General features: G+C 35.4%; 1 protein-coding gene across 2 annotated transcripts in view; it reads left to right on the forward strand.

Moving 5' to 3' along the window:
- The window catches only part of Slc49a4 (solute carrier family 49 member 4), a 137314-nt gene that overhangs the window by 107123 nt on the left and 10628 nt on the right, over positions 1 to 19563 (forward strand). The window contains exons 8-9 of one of the 2 annotated variants that reach the window (XM_046457926.2): positions 11909 to 12091; positions 18899 to 19549. In XM_046457926.2, coding sequence (XP_046313882.1) covers positions 11909 to 12091; positions 18899 to 19014 — 299 coding nt within the window. In that variant the 3' untranslated portion in view covers positions 19015 to 19549. Of the gene's footprint in view, positions 1 to 11908; positions 12092 to 18898; positions 19550 to 19563 lie in introns of those variants that run through there. The other variant, XM_058583498.1, reaches the window with a different exon arrangement.

Here is a 19563-nt window from a genome sequence, read left to right on the forward strand (position 1 = left end):
ATCCAGTGTCAGGGTACCTGCGGGTTTGGCTGTGCCTGGGGTCTTCCCACTGGGAGTGCTGGTGCCACCATATTGCTGCTGCTTCTCAGGATCATTCCTTTGTGTGAGTGTATCACTGGTGGTCTCTCTGCAAGTTGGAGCAACAACTTGGCTAAGCCTGGGGTATCTGAAGCCCAGATCAGTGGGATAGTGACTGGGTCTGTGAGGGCCAGGCCGGGGCTGGCAATCCTGTGAGAAGTCAGAGACAGGGCTGAGAAACTACTAAATGCTGATGGAGACAGTTGTTCCATTTTCCATCGAGATTTATTTTATTTTATTTTTTTCTTCCCTAACATCTCTACCATAATCAGAGCAAGGTATTTTTCATGCATCAATTTGTTGTTGAGGACGGTGATATATGAATGGTGTTTTGCAGTTTTGTTGTATATTCTTATATTTTTTAATTTTTTTCTTCCTTTCCTCTGTTTTCCTGAATTATCTATCTTTTCTTTAGCCAACACCCAATCTCTGTTGGTTCCTTTTCTACTTTTCCTGTGGAATTTTAATTCTAGTTTCTCTCTTCCTCCCTCATGATCATCATGTCCTACACTACTTCTGTTCTCTCTTTTGTCTATCATTTGAAATTGTAAATCCATTAACAAATTTCCTGTTTATATTGTAGACAGTGATTGAACTCATCATTTTTGTTTATTACGAGAAATCAGTAGACAACTTAGTGGGAGCTATTAAGTTTAAGGCTACATATTGTTTACACTGGGTGTTGTTGATATTAGTCAACCTTAAATGCGAGGTACTGGAAACCTACAGGGACAATATAAGTCTACAGGGTAGAATATGTATGCCTCAGATCCATCTGTTAGATGGGAAAACACACAAACAACATGAAAAACCAAGGGAATAAAGCACCCCAAACAAACCAAGATGCTCCAATAACAGAATCCATTGACAACACAGTAGAGGAAATATCCGAGAAGGAGTTTAGAATGTATATACTTAAACTGATTTGAAAAGTAAAGGATGGTAGACAGAGTGAAATCAAAAAGAATATAGGAAGTAAAAGATAGGAAGAATGTAGGAAGTAAAGAGAAATTATGAAAAAAACTAGCAGAAATACTTGAAATGAAGGAACCAATAACTAAATTATAAATTCAATGGAAAGCATCACCAACAGACTAGACATAAATGGATGTCAACCAAGAATTTTATATTGAGCAAAATTAAGTTTCAGATTTGAAGATGAAATAAAAACCTTCCATGATAAACAAAAGTTAAAAGAATTCACAACTAGAAAATCTGCACTACAGAACATTTTCAACAAAATATTCCATGATGAAGTAAAAAATAAAAGTGAAAACCAGCAAAGTGAGGAACTACACTAAAGGAATAGTCAATCAAAGGAGAAACTAAGTCAAATTAAAAACAAGAAATAAACCAAAATGACTGGGAATACAAATCATATCTCAATAATAACCTTAAATGTAACGGCCTAAACTCATCAATCAAAAAACATAGACTGGCAGATTGGATTAAAAACAAGACCCAACAATATGCTGTTTCCAAGATACTCACCTCAGAAGCAAAGAATCCATAGACTGAAGGTGAAAGGATGGGGAAAAAAATATAACACTCATATGGATCACATAAACAAGTAGGGGTTTCCATCCTTATTTCAGATAAAGTGGACTTCAAGCCAAAGTTAATCAGAAGGAACAAAAAAGGACATTTCATACTACTTAAGAAAATTATACATTAACAAGACATGACAATTGTAAACATTTATGCCCCAAACAACGGAGCATCTATGTACATCAAACAAACCCTTGTCAATTTCAAAAATCAAATGGACAACATAATAATATTGGGTGACTTTAACACACCTCTCTCATGACTGGACATGTCTTCCAAACAAAAACTAAACCAAGAAACTATGGAATTAAATAATACAATCAATGATTTAGACATAACATATATAGAATATTTCATTAATCAATGAGTGAATACAGTTTCTTCTTAGCAGCACACGGATCCTTCTCTAAAATAGACCATATCTTATGCCACAAAGCAACTCTTAGTAAATAGAAAAAAATTGAGATAATACCCTGCATTCTATCAGATCATAATAGAATGAAATAAGAAATCAATGATAAAATAAAAAATATAAGCTACTGTAACACATGGACACTAAATAATACACTATTGAATGATGAATGGATAGTAGAAGATATCAAGGATGAAATTTTAAAAAATGCTTAGAGATAAATGAGAATACTGATACAACATATCAAAATCTCTGGGATACTATGAAGGCAGTACTAAGAGAGTTTATTGCATTGAGCTTATTCATTAAAAGAATAAAAAAATCAACAAATAAATTATTTAACATTATATCTTAAAGCCCTAGAAAAAGAAGAACAAATCAAGACCAAAAACAGTAGAAGACAGGAAATAATTAAAATCAGAGCTGAAATCAAGGAAATTGAAACAATTGAAAAAATGGACAAAACAAAAAGCTGGTTTTTTGAAAAAAATAAACAAAATAGATAAACCCCTAGTCACGCTAACAAGAAAATTCAAATTACTAAACTGTGTGATGAAAAAGGAAATATCATAATGGATATGACTAAAATACAGGAGATAATTAGAAACTATTGTGAAAATTTATACTCCAATAAAATAGAAAATATTGAAGACATCAACAAATTTCTAGTGACTTACCTAAACTGTATCAGGAAGACATACATGATTTAAACAGATCAATTTCAAGTAATGAAAGAAAATGCGACCAAAAGCCTACCAACTAAGAAAAACCCAGGACCAGACAGATTCTCAACTGAGTTCTAGAAGATCTTAAAAGAAGAATTAACATCAATACTCCTTAAAGTATTTCATGAAATAGAAAAGGAAGGAATCCTTCCAAATTCATTCTGTTAGGCTAGTATCACCCTAATTCCACAACCAAAGACACATCAAGGAAAGAAAACTTCAGACCAATATTCCTGATGAAAATAAATGCAAAAATTCTCAATAAAATACAAAAACATATTAAAAAGATAGTGTATCATGATCAAGTGGGGTTCCTCCCAGGGATGCAGGGTTGGTTCAACATATGGAAATCAATAAACATAATTCTTCATATCAATAGACTTAAAAACAAGAATCATATTATCATCTCAATAGATGCAGAAAAGCATTTGACAAAATTCATCATCCATTCAAGTTCAAAACACTAGAAAAATTTTAGGGATAGCAGGAACATACCTCAACATTGTAAAAGCTATATATGCTAAACCCAATACCAACAATTCTAAATGGAGAAAAATTAAAAGCATTCCCTCTAAAAACTGGAACTAGACAAGGATGCCCTCTTTCACCACTTTTATTTAACATCATCCTTGAAACTCTAACCAGAGCAATTAGAAGGAAGCAATTGAAATGGAACAAATTGGTAAAGAAGAACTCAGACATCACTGTTTGTCGATGACATGACTCTTTATTTAGAATATCCAAAAAATTCCACTTCAATGTTTATAGCAGCTGAGTTCACAATAGCTAAACTATGGAACCAACCTAGATGCCCTTCAACAGATGAAAACACATATATATGTGTGTATATACACAGAAATTAGAGAACTTAAACGCATATGCATATACATATACATATACACAGACACATGATGGAATATTACTCATCTTTAAAGAAGAATGAAATTATGGAATTTTCTGGTAAATGGATGGAGTTGGAGAATATCATGCTAAGCGAATAAGCCAATACCAAAAAACAAAGGCCAAATAATGTTTTCTCTGATATGCAGATGCTAATGAGGTGGGTAGCTAGGGAAGAATAGGGTTACTTTAGATTAAGTAGAGGGGAGTAAGGGGAGGGGGTGTGGAGGTAGGAAGGTTAGTAGAATGAAACAGATATTATTACCTTATGTACATATATGACTGCATGACCTATGTGATTCTACAACATGTACAATCAGAAAAAATAATTAAGTTCTATTTATGTATGGCATATCAAATTGCATAAATGTATTCTATTGTCATATAACTAATTAGAATAAATTTTTAAAAAGTAATCTTCTTGTTATATTTTTATGTATTTTACCTTAAATAAATGAAAATTATGTCCCTTTTTAATAGCATTCAAAGAAATAAAAATATACACATGCCCAAATTGGGGTGAAAAAGGAAAATTTTAAAAAAAGAATAATGAATATGCTTAAAGAGATGCACATTATTAAAGCAATTAAGGGGTAGAGGGTGGGGATATAGCTCAGTGATAGAACATTTGCCTAGCATGTTCAAGGCCCTGGATTCAATCCCCAGTACTGACAACACACACACACACACACACACACACACACAGAAATTAGAGAAGTTAAGCTTTGAGAAAAGATGGCTAAAAGCCTTAACTACTCTTTTTAACTTTATGAACTAAAGTAACTGTTACTTATAACTAACTGCTCAAGAAAGGAAAAGTAGCATAGGTATTACAAAAAGAGAATGGATTTGTGAAAATTCTTACATAAGAATCATGAACTGCTCAAAGGACATTCAAGGAAGATTGTGTAGATCTTTCTTTAAGAGAATAAGCCTTCAGATCATGGAGACTTTCAATAAGAGAATAAGCCTTCCAGCAGAGTTCATGTTTCTTGCAGGTGAAGGTTTTGACCAGGTGATCAGTCAGCATTCCATGATTTAATAGTGCACTGTCTTCTTTATAACCATAAATAATTCTTTGGGAACTTGAAAGTTATTGATAAGCATGTACCAATGATATCTGATTTCACAGCCAGTCTACACTCTAGGCCCATTCTTTCCAAGGATTATTAGTTACACTTCATTTCAAGGTAATTATTTTACCTTTCAGCCATGAGGGATTCTAAATGTAGCAGTCTACCTTTATAGGATTGAAGTATGCAAACAAAGAGGCTAAACAAGGACACCTGCAAATTAATAACAGAGAAAGAAAATCATAGCCATTGATGAATACGGCGGCAGAATATGCCCCATACTCTTCTGTAAGCACAGTTACACATACAGTATATTTTAATTAATGGTAGTTTCTGAAGGCTACAGCAGTCAGTTTTTTAAGAAGAAAATGTGACAGAAGAGAAGGACAGCTCAGTGATATAGAAATGTATATTTGTGTATATTTATGTGTGTGTATAGGTATTGTATATATTCAACATTCTCAAAACCTATGCAAAAATTATATAGTTAACATTGTGAATATTTCTTACCACTACTTACTGTTTCTTTACACATGTGTCTTTATTTCCAAAAGAAACATTTTCACTTATAATATCAAGTTTAATTTAGACGGTGAAACAGTTATAACAATAAAGGTCTAATCTAATAATTTGCAGTTAACTTTCCTACTTGATCATAAATTTCAATGAGTATGCTCAATATTGAAAGGTTATACATTGTGTTAATATTATAAACCTTTTAGGGAAATTTCTTAATTCTAATCCTTAAGATAATTCATACTAGATGGAGGCGGACTGCTTCTAGCGCTAGGGTGTCTAGTGTGGTGTGGGGAGCCGGGCAATGGCATTGTGCTGTTGGGTAGGTAGCAGAGTTACCTGCATGGAAGTGGAGCGAAGTCTGGTAGTTCTGCAGAGATGCTGATAGGAATATTTTCTCTGATATAAGGAAGCTGATTCATAGTGGGGTAGGGAGGGGAACATGGGAGGAATAGACAAACCCTAGATAGGGCAGAGGGGTAGGAGGGGAAGGGAGTGGGCAGAGGGTTAGCAAGGATGGTGGAATGTGATGGACATTATTATCCAAAGTACGTGTATGAAGACACAAATATATGTGAACACACTTTATATACAACCAGAGATATGAAAAATTGTGTGTATATGTGTAATAAGAATTGTAATGCATTCCGCTGTCATTTATTTTTTAAAAATCAATTAAAATTTTTTTAAAAGATAACTCATACTAAAATCTGTTGGGTTATTTTATAGTGTTTCTTATTTCTTAATAAAATTGTAAACAAATCTATTCTCATCCATCTGGAAGTACCTATAAGATTTTATTTTTTATATCCTGGTTAAGCTCTCCTTGCTACATGAACTTATATTTGTTACTCATCTCTTTAACTGAACCTTACTCTGATAAGTAAGGTTATCATCATCTGATATAATTATCATTCAATAAATGAATCTCTTCCAACATCCCAGATGAGTGTTCATCTGAACTACATCTTGAGTATCTCCAACAAGGGAACGTAGTACCTAGCATGTAAGTTGGTCAGCCCTAGATCCTAGAAACTATCTTGCCCCACCAGTGAGTTACAACTGATTTGGAGCAATAAGTTCCAGAGGGCAAGTCTTCTCCCTCCCCCTCCATGATCGCCCTCAAAACATGGAAGATCTCTGTCCTGTTTGGCCTTAGCCTTTTCATCTAAACACCCGCAGGTCAATAGCCATTCTTCATTGGATATGGATTCCAAACCACTGACCAACCTGTTTCCTCTGTCTAACCTCCCCTAGTGTGTCAGAGTTCTTAAAACAGATTTCCTTGCCTTAGCACTTTCTGCTTCACTCACACCTGAGGCTGGGAAGCTATTGATGTTCATTATCAGACAGCTTTTTCTTAACACTATACACCTAAGTGGCTGCTGAGCCAGAAGGTGTCGGTCATATTCCTTCAGATTGGGGGTGATTTCAAGATAGAGTGTGTCTGTTTACTGCTCTAGAGTAGCAGCTTACATGAAACAGACATCTGACAAATAGTTTTGAAGACAGGCACGAGCTAAGCTTTCCCTCTTACATACTTAAGCAATAATTTTCAACCCATTTTGCATTCATCATGATTAAAATTCATCTTTTTGTTTGTAACCTTTTGATGCTCTCTACTTTTGATTCTGTCATCCATCTTATGCACAATCATTTCCAGCTTTCCTGTTGAATACAGATGTGGGGAGCATGCCACTTGTGTAAATCCTATTGAATTAAATAGTACCAAGCCTTGGTATTCTTTTTTTTCAGTCTGATACTGTGACTTGGCAGAAAACATGCTAGAACCTGTAAGACTTAATTATATTATTATTAACACTACTAATTCACATTGTATCTAAATAAGCTATGTTTGACTTTCAGAACTTTGATCAGTTAATCTACCTGCCTCAAAGAGTTGAGAGGATGATCAAATAAAAGTGAAGGCTGTTTTGAAAATTTATATAACTCCAAGATTATTGAGTTGTTATTATTATTAATGGTGTCTTGAGACTCTCACCTAGCTGCCAAGTGGAATGACTCTTACTGGAATTTTGTGACTTGTTTTATAGCTGCTTATCATGTAAGGTTTGAGTGTTTTAGTTAATAAAAATAGTTTTCTTTCCCTAAAGTTTAATAATCTGGTTTGTCATGGGAATGAGAACTTTCAGGCTTATGGTCTAATTCATTTGGTTGAAATTCATCCTTTGCAACTAGATTTTGTGCTAAACAGGATTTTGTTTTTTGCAATCTAAATTGTGGACCCAGGAAATGTCATTAGCTTCTTTGAAAAAAAAAATCTGCATCAGCACTTCAGCTATGTTTTGTTCTGCTAAATTGCCTTGACTTTTTAATTGAAAGGCAGTTTATTATAATTTTAGTATCAGCGTTACAGAAAGTCATGGAAATATTTAAGGATCGTATGGTTTGAACTCTCTCTGACGAGCAGGAAATTATCTTGTCTGCCGGGCTTTCAACAGATGACATTCACCCACTGGATATATCAGACATTAAACTGAAAATTCAAATAGAAGTCAAATTCAGACTTGTAACAATCAGTTTCTACTTTATGCATGTCCCAGAACACTGGGGAATATATTAAATCAGTCCTGACACTGCTGTCTTTCACCCATTCTAATCTTGAAGATCTTCATTTAACCCTTTCCTGTGGTAAATTATTTTGATTTTTTAGTTTCTGCAGTGATTTCAAATGATTTCAGCATATCCATGCAATGTTTTTAAAAACTCTCTTGGTTATCACTTTTATATTAATAAAAGAAGCAAATACCAAGTTTGAGGCAGCTAAATGCAGCAGTACTGGTGTCAAACTCAGGGCCTTGCACATGCTAGGGAAGTGCTCTACCACAGAGTTAACATTCCCAACTTGAGTTTTTTTCCCAGCCTGATTTTTTTATTACTGGCCTCAAAATAGTTATATCACCCATTTATCATACATATAATTTATCCCACCTATAATAGCCTCTTTTTACTACGTTGTTATGGTTTGGATGTGAGGTGTCCCCCAAAAACTCACAAGCAAGACAATTCAGGAAGGTTCAGAGGAGAAAGGATTGGGTTGTAAGAGTCTTAACCCAATCAGTGAATTAATCCTTGATGGGATTAATTGAAGTAGTAGGGTGTGGCTGGAGGAGGTGGGAATTGGGCATGGCTATGGGGTATGTACCTATATTGGTATTTACCCGTTTTGTATCTGGAGAATGGTATCTCTCTCTCTGCTTCTTGATCACCATGATGTGAGCTGCTTCCTCTGCCACACATTCTGCCATGATGTTCAGCCTCATCTTGAGCCCCAAGAAATGGAACCAGCCTTCTATGGACTAAGACCTCTGAAACCATGAGCCCTCAAATAAAACTTTCTCCCTCTTCAATTGTTCTGATCAAGTCCTTTAGTCTCAGCAGCAAAAAAAGCTGACTAAAACCTACACATTATAGGAATTTTAATAAGTAAAGTAGAAATATTTATCTTAAGGATTTTGTTGGGATATTTGCTCCTAGGTGGACATGAAGTTTTTGGGATCCAGTGAAAACCGTCTGAGTTAAGGAAGTAACAAACACTTGAAGTGGAGTTGTATCAGATGTCAGTGTATTCGTTTACAATGAAATGTCTCTATTTTGTTAAATGGATAAAATCTTCATATAGTAAAAATTTCTAATAGTAGAAAGATAGTATAAGGGAAAAGTTTCTCTTCTGTGGCCCCCAGCTTCCCATCTAGCGACAATTCTGATGGCCAATCTCTTCTGCTTTTTCACAGAGAATACTGTATCTTTACAAACAGATAAAGGATGCACATCATTCTTTTTATTTAAAACATACTTTTCAGTTCCTTTTTAAATTTCACTTATGTATCTTAGATACCCTTAATATTGGTATTTTACAGAGTTACTTTATTTTTTTCATTTTAATTTTTTGGTATAGGGGACTGAACCCAGGGTTACTTAACCACTGAGCCACATCCCCAGCTTGTTACTTCATTTTTAATGGTTGCTCAGTGTACCTTTGAATGTTTCATGAATGTTTAACCAACCAACTCCCTGCTGATAGATATTTAGCTTGTTTTTAATCTGTTCTTACTACAAACAATATTTGATAGTGTTTTTTTGTGTACCTATGCCTGCATAGCTGTACAATAAATTTCTAGAAGTAGAATTGCTGACTCAAAGAGTAAGCATATTTATTTTGTTTTGATAGTCATTTCCAAATTGCTCACCTAAAGATGAACTATTTATAGCTTAATCAACAAAGTTTAAACATTATAGAAATTTTTATCTTTCCAAGGACAGTTATTTATGCCCCTCTTCCAAATCACTGCCAGAATTTAAATACCTAGAAAACCAAAATTCAGAGATTCTTAATGAGCATGAAATGAGGGCCAAGGGAGCTGCATGGTCTTGAGGGGTTCCAGGCAAGGCCTCGGCTTCGCCAGCCTCTACCTTCTCACACATCCCAGGTCTCATTTTTTTTTTTTTTTTTTTTGTACCAAGCTTGACAAAAAGCAGCAAAATCAAATCTCTTTTTTCAAATTCCTATACCAATAATCCCCTTTCACTATGCTGTACCATTATATTTTCATTCTTTCTTTTACCATATATAATTCTATTATATATAGATTGTGATTTTTTTAATTATTACATTTTAATTTGCCTGATTACAATTACATGTAGGGTAAGTTCCTTCAGAAATAATAACACAAAATAACATAGAATGGATTATCAAAACAGCGAATTCCATCAGTGGTTCATGAATCTATACTCAGAAATAGCACTTACTGGTTCCTAAAAGCTTGATTTTTCTTGTCATCTATTTCAATATTTTGCTTGTTTTAAACTCCTAGGCTCAACTATATTTGGTCAGTAGTCCTCTCTGGCCTGATTACCACTGACTGATCAATATATTATTGTAAAGTGTTTTGGCAGCAGCACTCTATAAAAGCCACCAGTGATATTTCATCCCTAGATTTCCAAATGTACACTAATGAGTTGCGTGTTAGTAGAGTACATTGATTTGTGTGATCCATGTCTAGCAAATATATAGTGATCACAAGATGGTAGGTTGTGCTTTGTTTTTAAGAGTGTCTTCAAAATTATGTCATGTTTTAAATGGTATTTATATAACTATGCAGTGCTTCCCATGTAATTCTGTGAATAATTTGGTCACTGTATTACCCAGCAGTATGTTCTTTTTTCATTAAATCATTCTTTTATTTCCTATTTTCATGACTACTATTTTAAGGAATAAAAGGAAGTCAAAGTAATTACCATTTATTTACATTATTAGAATGTACTAAATATTTCATAGTCTTGGAAATAAAGACACAGTGTAATTGGAGAGGGATGCAGCAGCTAGGTTAGAGGAATTCTGTTAGAAATCAATGGGTACTATTTTTACCCCTTTGACAATGTCATGGACTGACTATTAATGATTATAATCAGTAATGGTAAGTTCTGGGGATTTGATGTGCTCCATTAACCTAGTACATAACAGATTTAATGGCACTCCCTTACCTCTTGCAGTCCCTATAAAAGTACATTTTTCTAACTGGGTGCCATGACAAATGCCTGTGATCCTCAGGGAGGTTGAGGCAGGAGGATCGAAAGTTTAAAGCAAGCCTCGGCAACTTAGCAAGGCCGTAAGCAACTTAGTGAGACCCAGTCTCACGAAACTAAAAACTGGCAGGAGATTGGCTCAGTGGTAAAGTGCCTCTGGGCTAACGTATCCCCAGTACCCCAAAGAGAGAAAGGAGAAGGTAGTGGAGAGGGGGATCTTTTTCTTAACAAATACTTTTCTTAAAAATATTTTTCTTATAACCTTAAGCTTAGAATAAATTCTACTCTTTTTTATCAGCTAGAATGATATCTTTGTTAGGATATAGGTGTCAGTTTTAGTTTTCTAAATAGAATCAGTTTCCCTCATTGAGTCTGGTTTCACCTTCAAATTAGTGAAAGTTTGTAGATAGTCATTAAAAAGGAAGAAATTTTTTAGAATGAATTGCTCCTCTCTAAATATTATGAATAACATACTTTATCACAAGATTTCATTGCAGAATTGTGTTAATGAACTTGAGGAGCTAATCTGGAATCTTGATTGCTATAAATTTATGTTTTTCTAGATGAAAGAGTTCCTTATTTAAAAAGAAATCATGGAAACAAAACTCTTTCCCAAATTGAGAACTAATCCTATTGTAATCATTTCTCTAGGAATTGCATACTGAATGATGTTTATTTTGTATTTGAAACCTATTATGAACCAGTCTCTTTAAATGCATAATTTTCAGTTACATTTAATATTTCTTACAGTTACTCTTAGATATTAAGCTATCTTTAAAATTGTAAAATGAGTATATTTAGTATGACAGAGGAGAGTTCTTTTAATTATTTTACAGTGGCATATTGTTTTAGTGCTGTGGAATAAGCCACCAGAAAGGTAAAGCAAATAAACTGGTAATAATTCAGCAACAAAACATTTCCAAACTTATTCCAGAAAATCTGAGCCAAGAGCTTATAAATGTAGGATACTTTGTCCAGCATTATCAACTACCACTGAAGAGAGATGGGATTCCAGAGTTGGTACTTAGGAAAGAGAACACTCAGAAGATCTATTTGCTCTGACTCATTGCTGCTGCTACGGAACTCAAATGTTTGTGTTTTTATTTCAGTGACATTGTATGCCTCCTGTATTCTCCTGGGAGTTTTCTTGAATAGCAGTGTACCTATATTTTTTGAGCTTTTTGTGGAAACTGTCTACCCAGTTCCAGAAGGAATTACTTGTGGAGTCGTCACTTTTTTAAGTAATATGTTCATGGGAGTACTTTTATTTTTTCTCACATTTTATCATACAGGTAAGAAATTTGATTTTTATTTGCTATCTCAATGTGTTATTGTAGAGGTTCATGGCATTAATATAGGAACTTTATATGGAGAATGCTCACTAAAACCAATTATGTGAGTATTCACATGCCAATAAAAACAAAATCCACAATTATGTTTCTTGAAATGTATTGTAGCCTACATGCACCCTCATCCTCACCCCCAGAGTTTCTGAATTAACCTGATGGATGCTGAGCATTTGTATTTTTAAAAATCTCTTCCCAGCTTACCCCCTGGACAGATAGATAACTCTAATATTCAGCTTCTTATTGAGGACTAGTGGTGAGTGTAAATTAATGTCAAGAGGATGTATGTAGTTTAAAGCCATAAGGATGAATAAGAGGTTGCACAATATAAGAAGTGCTCTAAAATATGACACTTCAAGAGGCCACGTTGTTTATAAAGAACTTTGTGACAGGCTTATAATTAAAATAATAACCATGTTAACCTCCTTGACTAGACAATAAATTTTTAAAATTTTCAAAGCAATGAAACAGATCTTCCTGGGTTTTGGACAACTTCAGGGATAGCACTCTCTCCTAAATGCAAAAAGCATCCAAATGATAGAATCATAATATAATTAACAACAAACTAGATTGTCCCTGTAAGTCAGTAGTGCAGATAAAGTAGGCCTTAACTCTGCTAAACCTGATGCAGGTTAGGTGTCCAATGAAGGAGAGTGATAATACAGACAGAATCCACTCTTTATTGTCCTGGAAATATGTCTCCAGTAAGGAAAAATGTCATCACCAGGTATTGGATGATCTTTGCTTCCAATTCACTTTTTAAACAGACTCTTATGACAATTATTACATATAAGTATTAATCTAGTTCACTTGTGTCACCCTGGAAATTAAGAGGTTTATTGCTTCTCTTTGCCTGGCAAAACATCAGAGATGGCTATGAAGTCCCCTAGCACAATAGAAACAGTTTTCTAGCTGATGGGCACAGGTTTGCTAAATGGCCTAGTAGACATGGTTTTCCCAATCAGCTAGAAATAGAGTGTTGTCCTTACAGTATTTACAAACAACAGTAGATGTCAGACAATGATATTCTCCAATAAATCTTGCTTGTGATCTCCAGTGTACAAAAAACACATATTCATTGATCTAAGGCAGGGAAAACACCAATAATGACAACTATTCTAAAATATTTATATTAGTTTTCTGTTGCTATAACAAAATACCTGAGACTGGGTACTTTAGAAAGAAAAGAGGTTTATTTAACTCATACTTTTGGAGACTGCATCAGATCAACTCTAGTGAAGATAGCATGGCATGGTATCACAGTGGCAGGGAGCATATGTAAGAGGGTGAAATCATATGGCAATATAGCCAGCTAGAGAGAGGAAGGGCAGTAATAACCTCCCACTGGGACCCACTTCTTAAAAGAGTCACCATCTCTTAATATCACCACATGGGACCAAGATTCCTATGCATGAATCTTTGGAGGACACACTCAAATCATAGCACTGTCTGACTGCAGAAAAACTCCGTGCATCCCTGAGCATTTCACTAAGTCAGTAAAGTATCTGTTACTCTCCTAGGTCCAGCTATAGCTTTTGATTTGTACAACAGAGACTGATATCTGGCACAACTTAACTGTAACTATTATTAGTTATTGTCCACTCCTCATTTTGCAAATTCACAATGGCCAAATGCTTCAGGCAGATATTTTTGTTTCTTTGCTAGGTAACTGAAGAAACACCATTTTAACTAATTCTCATCTTACAAATACAATCAGGGATTTATCTGGCTGGGATTAAAAAAAAAAGTCTTCCCTCCTTTTAGGTGCTTTCTGATCACATGGTCTTATACATACCTGAACAGGCATTAAAAGATTTCTGCCTAAACTCTGATTATTGTGACCTCATGAAATTTGAAATAGTAATTTTAATACACCAATATAATTTCTGGGACACAGGGGTGTCTCAGTAAACTCTGGCATTTTTGATAGTTGATAAGATGATTTGTATGAAAGAGCCTGTATGTCCAAGGAATAGCTGGCACTCACCAAGTGTTTGTTTTGTTTCCTTCTAAATGATTAGTTGGTTGATGTTAGGAATTTAAATATCTAGGCTTCTGTTTTAAAGAAGTGCTCTTGTGTATATATTTGTAGGTCTGTATAAGAATATACACAAAGAGGGGCTGGGGTTGTGGTCAGTGGTAGAGAACTCACTTAGCATGGATGAAGCACTGGGTTCAATCCTCAACACCACATAAAGATAAATAAAGGTATTATGTCCATGTACAGATAAAAAATTTTTTAGAAGAATACACACAAAGATATCAACATTTCTAAGGCAAAGTCGTTGGAACCATGAAATCACTCTTGAAATTCTTTTCACATATGATTAATTGATCCTGTCCTAAAAATCCTGCAGAACAGGCCCCCATTCTTTATGGAATGAGATATAGTAATATACAAATAGCAAATCTGAAAATTCTGTGAAACTGTTTCCTAAAAATAAATTCTAGTTCTGCAACCTAGTACACTAAACATTTTCATATGATAAACTGAATTTCTTTCCAATTGAGCCAGTATTCATATGTCATAATTCAGCAATTTTAAAACTTGAGCAACTCACCCAGTAGTTATAATTAAAAATTCAAGTATTAGTTACATGATTACAAGGCCTGGTTGTTTTTTTTTTTTTTTTTTTCTTTCATTTCTTTTAAGAAGGTCTTGGTGTTTTGTTTTGTTCTTGTAGTTTTAAGAGACAGGGTCTCACTATGTTGCCCAGACTCAATCTCCTAGGCCCAAGCAATCCTCCTACCTCAGCCTCCTGAGTACTGTGGGACTACAGGTGCACAACACCATGCCTGGGAAGAAGTCCTTAATTTTTTATTCATAAAAATCTGTAGTGCTTTTGGTCACTTCTCAAGGTACTACTAAGCTTCCTGACTAGGATTTTTTCCCCACCCACGGAGTGCTATCTGGGGTGACTGTATCAGATAATTTTTCAGAACTGTGCAGCTATCCCCAAAATGATCCATTTGAATGCCTCACTTAGCAAGGTAGTTTCCACTGGCAACTTGTTGCAGATTAGGGTCATTGCTGTCATCGAGGGCAATTGTTACTCAGGTTTAGGCTCCTATACCAAAGTCACTGGTTTATTTGGAGCCCCAAGTCCCAGTATCTGCACATTCTATTTCAGTTCTCCTTTGGGTACCTGAATCCATGTCAGAAGTTTCCTAGAGTTTTTCTGACTTGAATTTTTGAAGGTCATTTTCAAAAAAAAAAAAAAAAAAAGTTACTTCATCTTCATCCCTAATATCAACATATTTGTAAAACTGAGTTGTTTCCTACAATGTTTGCTTTGAGAATCTCAGTGAGTTGAGACAGCACAGTGATGCTTTTTTCTAATAACTTCATATACAAAATCAATTTGCAAATGCTGTTATGTCCTTTATGTGCTCTGAAATGTATTCTATTTTATATTATGTGGTTTGTGTTATCTGGTATTTTTTATAAGCTTTGCATCAATTTCTGTCTAAAAATACAAAGATTTTGAAGTGGCTTACTTTGATTTTGAGGTTGCACCATTACCTAAAAGACTTAGGGGCCTGGCTGAGGTGGGAGACATTGTCTAATGGTTACCAGGAGAACAAAGGTCAGGTTCAACAGATGTGGAGTAGTGCGAAGTAATTTTATGTCCAAGAAGTACAGGGGTGCAGTGTGGAGGTGGTAAGAACTAGTGAGTAATTAATTGGCACCAAGAAAGCAGGCTTTTAAGCTGGAATATAGAGGTGTCAGCTGACTGCTCACCCTGGGTTTAAATGGAGATATTTTTGTTAAGTCATCATGAAAGAAAAGGAGGGTGGTAACTGGAAACCAAGCACTTGCAGGTGGTCTAAGTGGAAAGTGTGACCTCACTGAGGGAAGACAAGGTGAAGAGTGTGACAGTGCTTCTAGAAGGAAGAGGTAAGAAGATGAGCAAAATCTTAATGAGTTCCGTCCCTACCAAGCACCACCACTAGCAGAGTCTACTGCCGCACTGAGGGACAGGTGGTGCCTAACTGTGGATTGACCAAGAGAGGGCCAACTGTGGTATGGTGGATGACAGGGAACCAACAAAGGCGGGGATGAGTTGTGTGTTCCCGCCTTTGGGTGTGGATTTGGCTTTCCTCCAGGGAGCAGAGGAGGGAGGGAATGCCAGTGAGCTGCTCCCAGACAAAAGCTGGGATAGGAGCACTTCAGTGGAGCAGGAGTCTGTTGATTCAATTATGTCCTGTGACATTGAGCTCAGAAAGGACAGTGATTGACTCTGCAAATGTTAAGCCAAATTAAATTATTTTTAAGAGAGAGAGAGAGAGAGAAAGAGAGAGAATTTTTTTTAAAAAATATTTATTTCTTAGTTTTCGGCGGACATAACATCTTTGTTTGTAAGTGGTGCTGAGGATCGAACCCGGGCCGCACGCATGCTAGGTGAGCGCGCCACCGCTTGAGCCACATCCCCAGCCCCAAATTAAATTTTTAAGCAAGCCATTTCCTGCTTATTAGAACACATAAACTGTGGTTTCTGTAAATGGTTTTCAGTGGGAAAATGTAGCTGTTTCCCTGTCTCTGACCTTCTGCTTTCTGAAAAGGCAAGAAATTTCAAAGAACACTTGCAGTTGTTTGAGACAAGTGATTTACTGAAAGGTGGATTTGCCTTTCAGAGAGGAGCACACAGTAGAAACCAATCAACAAACTGTGATATTAAAGAGCAATTATGAGGCATTTTAGAGATTTCATCTGACCCAGGTAGAAGGGGTAATTTTACAACTCTGATGAAATAAACGGACTGCTTTGGCAGTTTGACAAATTCCTCAATGGAAGAAGAGCAACGACAAGTTGATGGTTGCCACCTTTGTGTTGCTTTGGCTTCCATAAATTATGATCGCTAAGATTTAGCGATCATAGACCATGGTGTTAGTATCATACTTTCTTTGAATTGTTGCTTAAAATGCAGCCTTGAAATCAGTGTCCTTTCTTACTATGAATACAGACAATATGCTTTTGTCTATATTTTACTGCTTTTTTTCTTTTCATTTTTTTACTACATCATCAGAAATCCAAGTTATATGGTTAATATAAAAGCAAACAAAGGTCTGGTGTGTCATTTCAAGGAATATCAGAATAAACACAAGATCCCAGAGGTCACAGCTTTTCAGAGTATTTAGGTTATATGCAATCCAAGTAAAGCACAGGAAACAGCTTTGTATAAAAATGCCATTAAAATATACATCTTGTTTCACACTATAGAATAACATGCCCAACTTTTTTTTTCTTTTCTTAATGTAGTAACTGAGAGATGAGATGGATGCTTTTGTGGGGGGAAAAAAAACTATTGCTACCCTTTATTGGTTGGTTTTCTGATTTCCATTCCTGAGCATAAATTGCTCTTTTAGGCTATATGAATTATGGATTAAACTAAAGCAGCAGTGTGGAAATCTTTAGGATGATTTTGAAGATTAAGAGTGTTAGCATTCTGTAGAAGTACAAAGCAAAAGATAAACCTATGCAAGTGACCAAAAAAAAAAAAAAGAAAGAAAGAAAAAGAAATATGTTTCTCCTATTCATTTTCACTGGATATGATAAATGGATATTAATCTAGAGAAGTGTCCCCAACAATAATCTCTTTACCACCAAGGAGCTGCTCACTTCAAAGCCTTGTGATTGATGGGTATGTGATGTTGGGATAGCAGAAGCTGAACAGGTGCTGATACTCAAGGGTCCCTGGAGCTCTTGGAAGCAGCCAGGGGCAGCCATAGTTGGGCGGAATGTGTTAAGCGAGGGGGCCCCAAATTGTTCTGTTAGTCCTGAATTCCTAAGAGCATTTTTGAGGAAGCAAATCCTTGATACCATTAAGTCGGGTAATGGTAGAATTGCCTGTTTGAATGACTTCTGTAGGTTTTCCAATAATTGACATCATACATAATAACCATTCATGCTAGTAGAAGAGACAACTAGAAAGAAATAAACCAGAATGCTCACAGTGGTCTCTCTAGGGGGAGAACTATGATTGATCTTTTCTTTTTTGAGTTTTTATGTTTCCATATATTTCCTAATCTATTTTTCAGTGATTAATACTTAATATTTCTGCAGAGAAATACATATAGGAATACATGAAGATGAACAGGGGAAACATATTTCTTTTTCTTTTTGGTTACTTGCAAAGGTTCATATACATGTGTATTTCTATACATATTTCTATATGCATTTCTCTGCAGAAACCCCCAAAATATAAAAGTGTTATCTTGAAATTCAGGTGATTTTCCTGTTTGTCTTTTTAATTCAGACATTTCTAAACAAGGACAAGAGTGATGGTGATAGGGGGTACTTAAAAAACAATTAACAGGGCTGGGGTTGTGGCTCAGTGGTAAGAGCACTCGCCTAGCATGTGTGAGGCACTGAGTTCAATTCTCAGCACCACATATAAATAAATAAAATAAAGTTCATTAACAACTAAAACTATTTTTAAAAATTAACAAACTAACACTTAAAGGCAATCATTTTTTTCTTTGGAGTGGATTGATTTACAACCCAAGTCAAGGTGGACAAATTGATGAAAAGTTATTACCAATATTGATTTAAAATATTCCCCATGAAAGCCCTATATTACACACATCACTGAGTCTCCAGATCATCACTGTTTATTGAAAGCCAGTTTCCAAGCCTTCCAGGGGACATTTATTATAAGTGCTTTTGAATGCATAGCAGATTCCTCCCACCATATAGGTGGTGATCTGCTAGTGCTACGTGAATGCTTAAAACTGCACATTTTTGTCTTACAGAGTTGTCTTGGTTCAACTGGTGCCTTCCCGGGTCGTGTTTGCTCAGTCTCCTCCTCATTCTGTGCTTCAGGGAATCCTATGACAGACTTTATCTTGATGTGGTTGTCTCAGTTTAATAGCACAGACTCGAGGGAGTTTGAATGGAGACTGGAAATCAATACTGCACACTGCAGATTTGCTTGGAATTGCACATCTAACAGGAAAAAAGGAGAAGAAAGAAACTTCATTCAGAGGTTTTGTTAGGTTACAGATTATTGCATTAATTTAACTACTACTAGGTAATAATAATGTGGGACTTGAGTGGTAATAGGGGATTTTAAAACTCTACAAGTGGCATACCTGTGCCCAATTTTGGGGTTGGAAGAGTGACGTCTTACACATTCAGCACTACCTAAGGAATTCCCTCTGTGTTTTGTGCCAGTGCTAAACTACTGATAAACTGTAATTATGAAAAGAAAAGAAGGCATCTATCACATGAAGATAACGCCTCCTGAGGTCACATGACAGAATAGGAAGAAATGCCACTAACTTCTAAAGAAGTTTAAACCCTGTATCAGATTTTAATGACAAAATAGCCAACAGTATATCGATAATAGAAATTAGCCACGTGTACACTACATGTTTTTTCTAATAAAGCCATTTCTTATATGACTCCTCATTTTTAA

This window comes from Marmota monax, unplaced genomic scaffold, assembly GCF_021218885.2.
Source record: "Marmota monax isolate L192 unplaced genomic scaffold, Marmota_monax_Labrador192_F-V1.1 WCK01_AAM20220418_F8-fsc00052, whole genome shotgun sequence".
In the NCBI taxonomy this organism is placed as follows: domain Eukaryota; kingdom Metazoa; phylum Chordata; class Mammalia; order Rodentia; family Sciuridae; genus Marmota; species Marmota monax.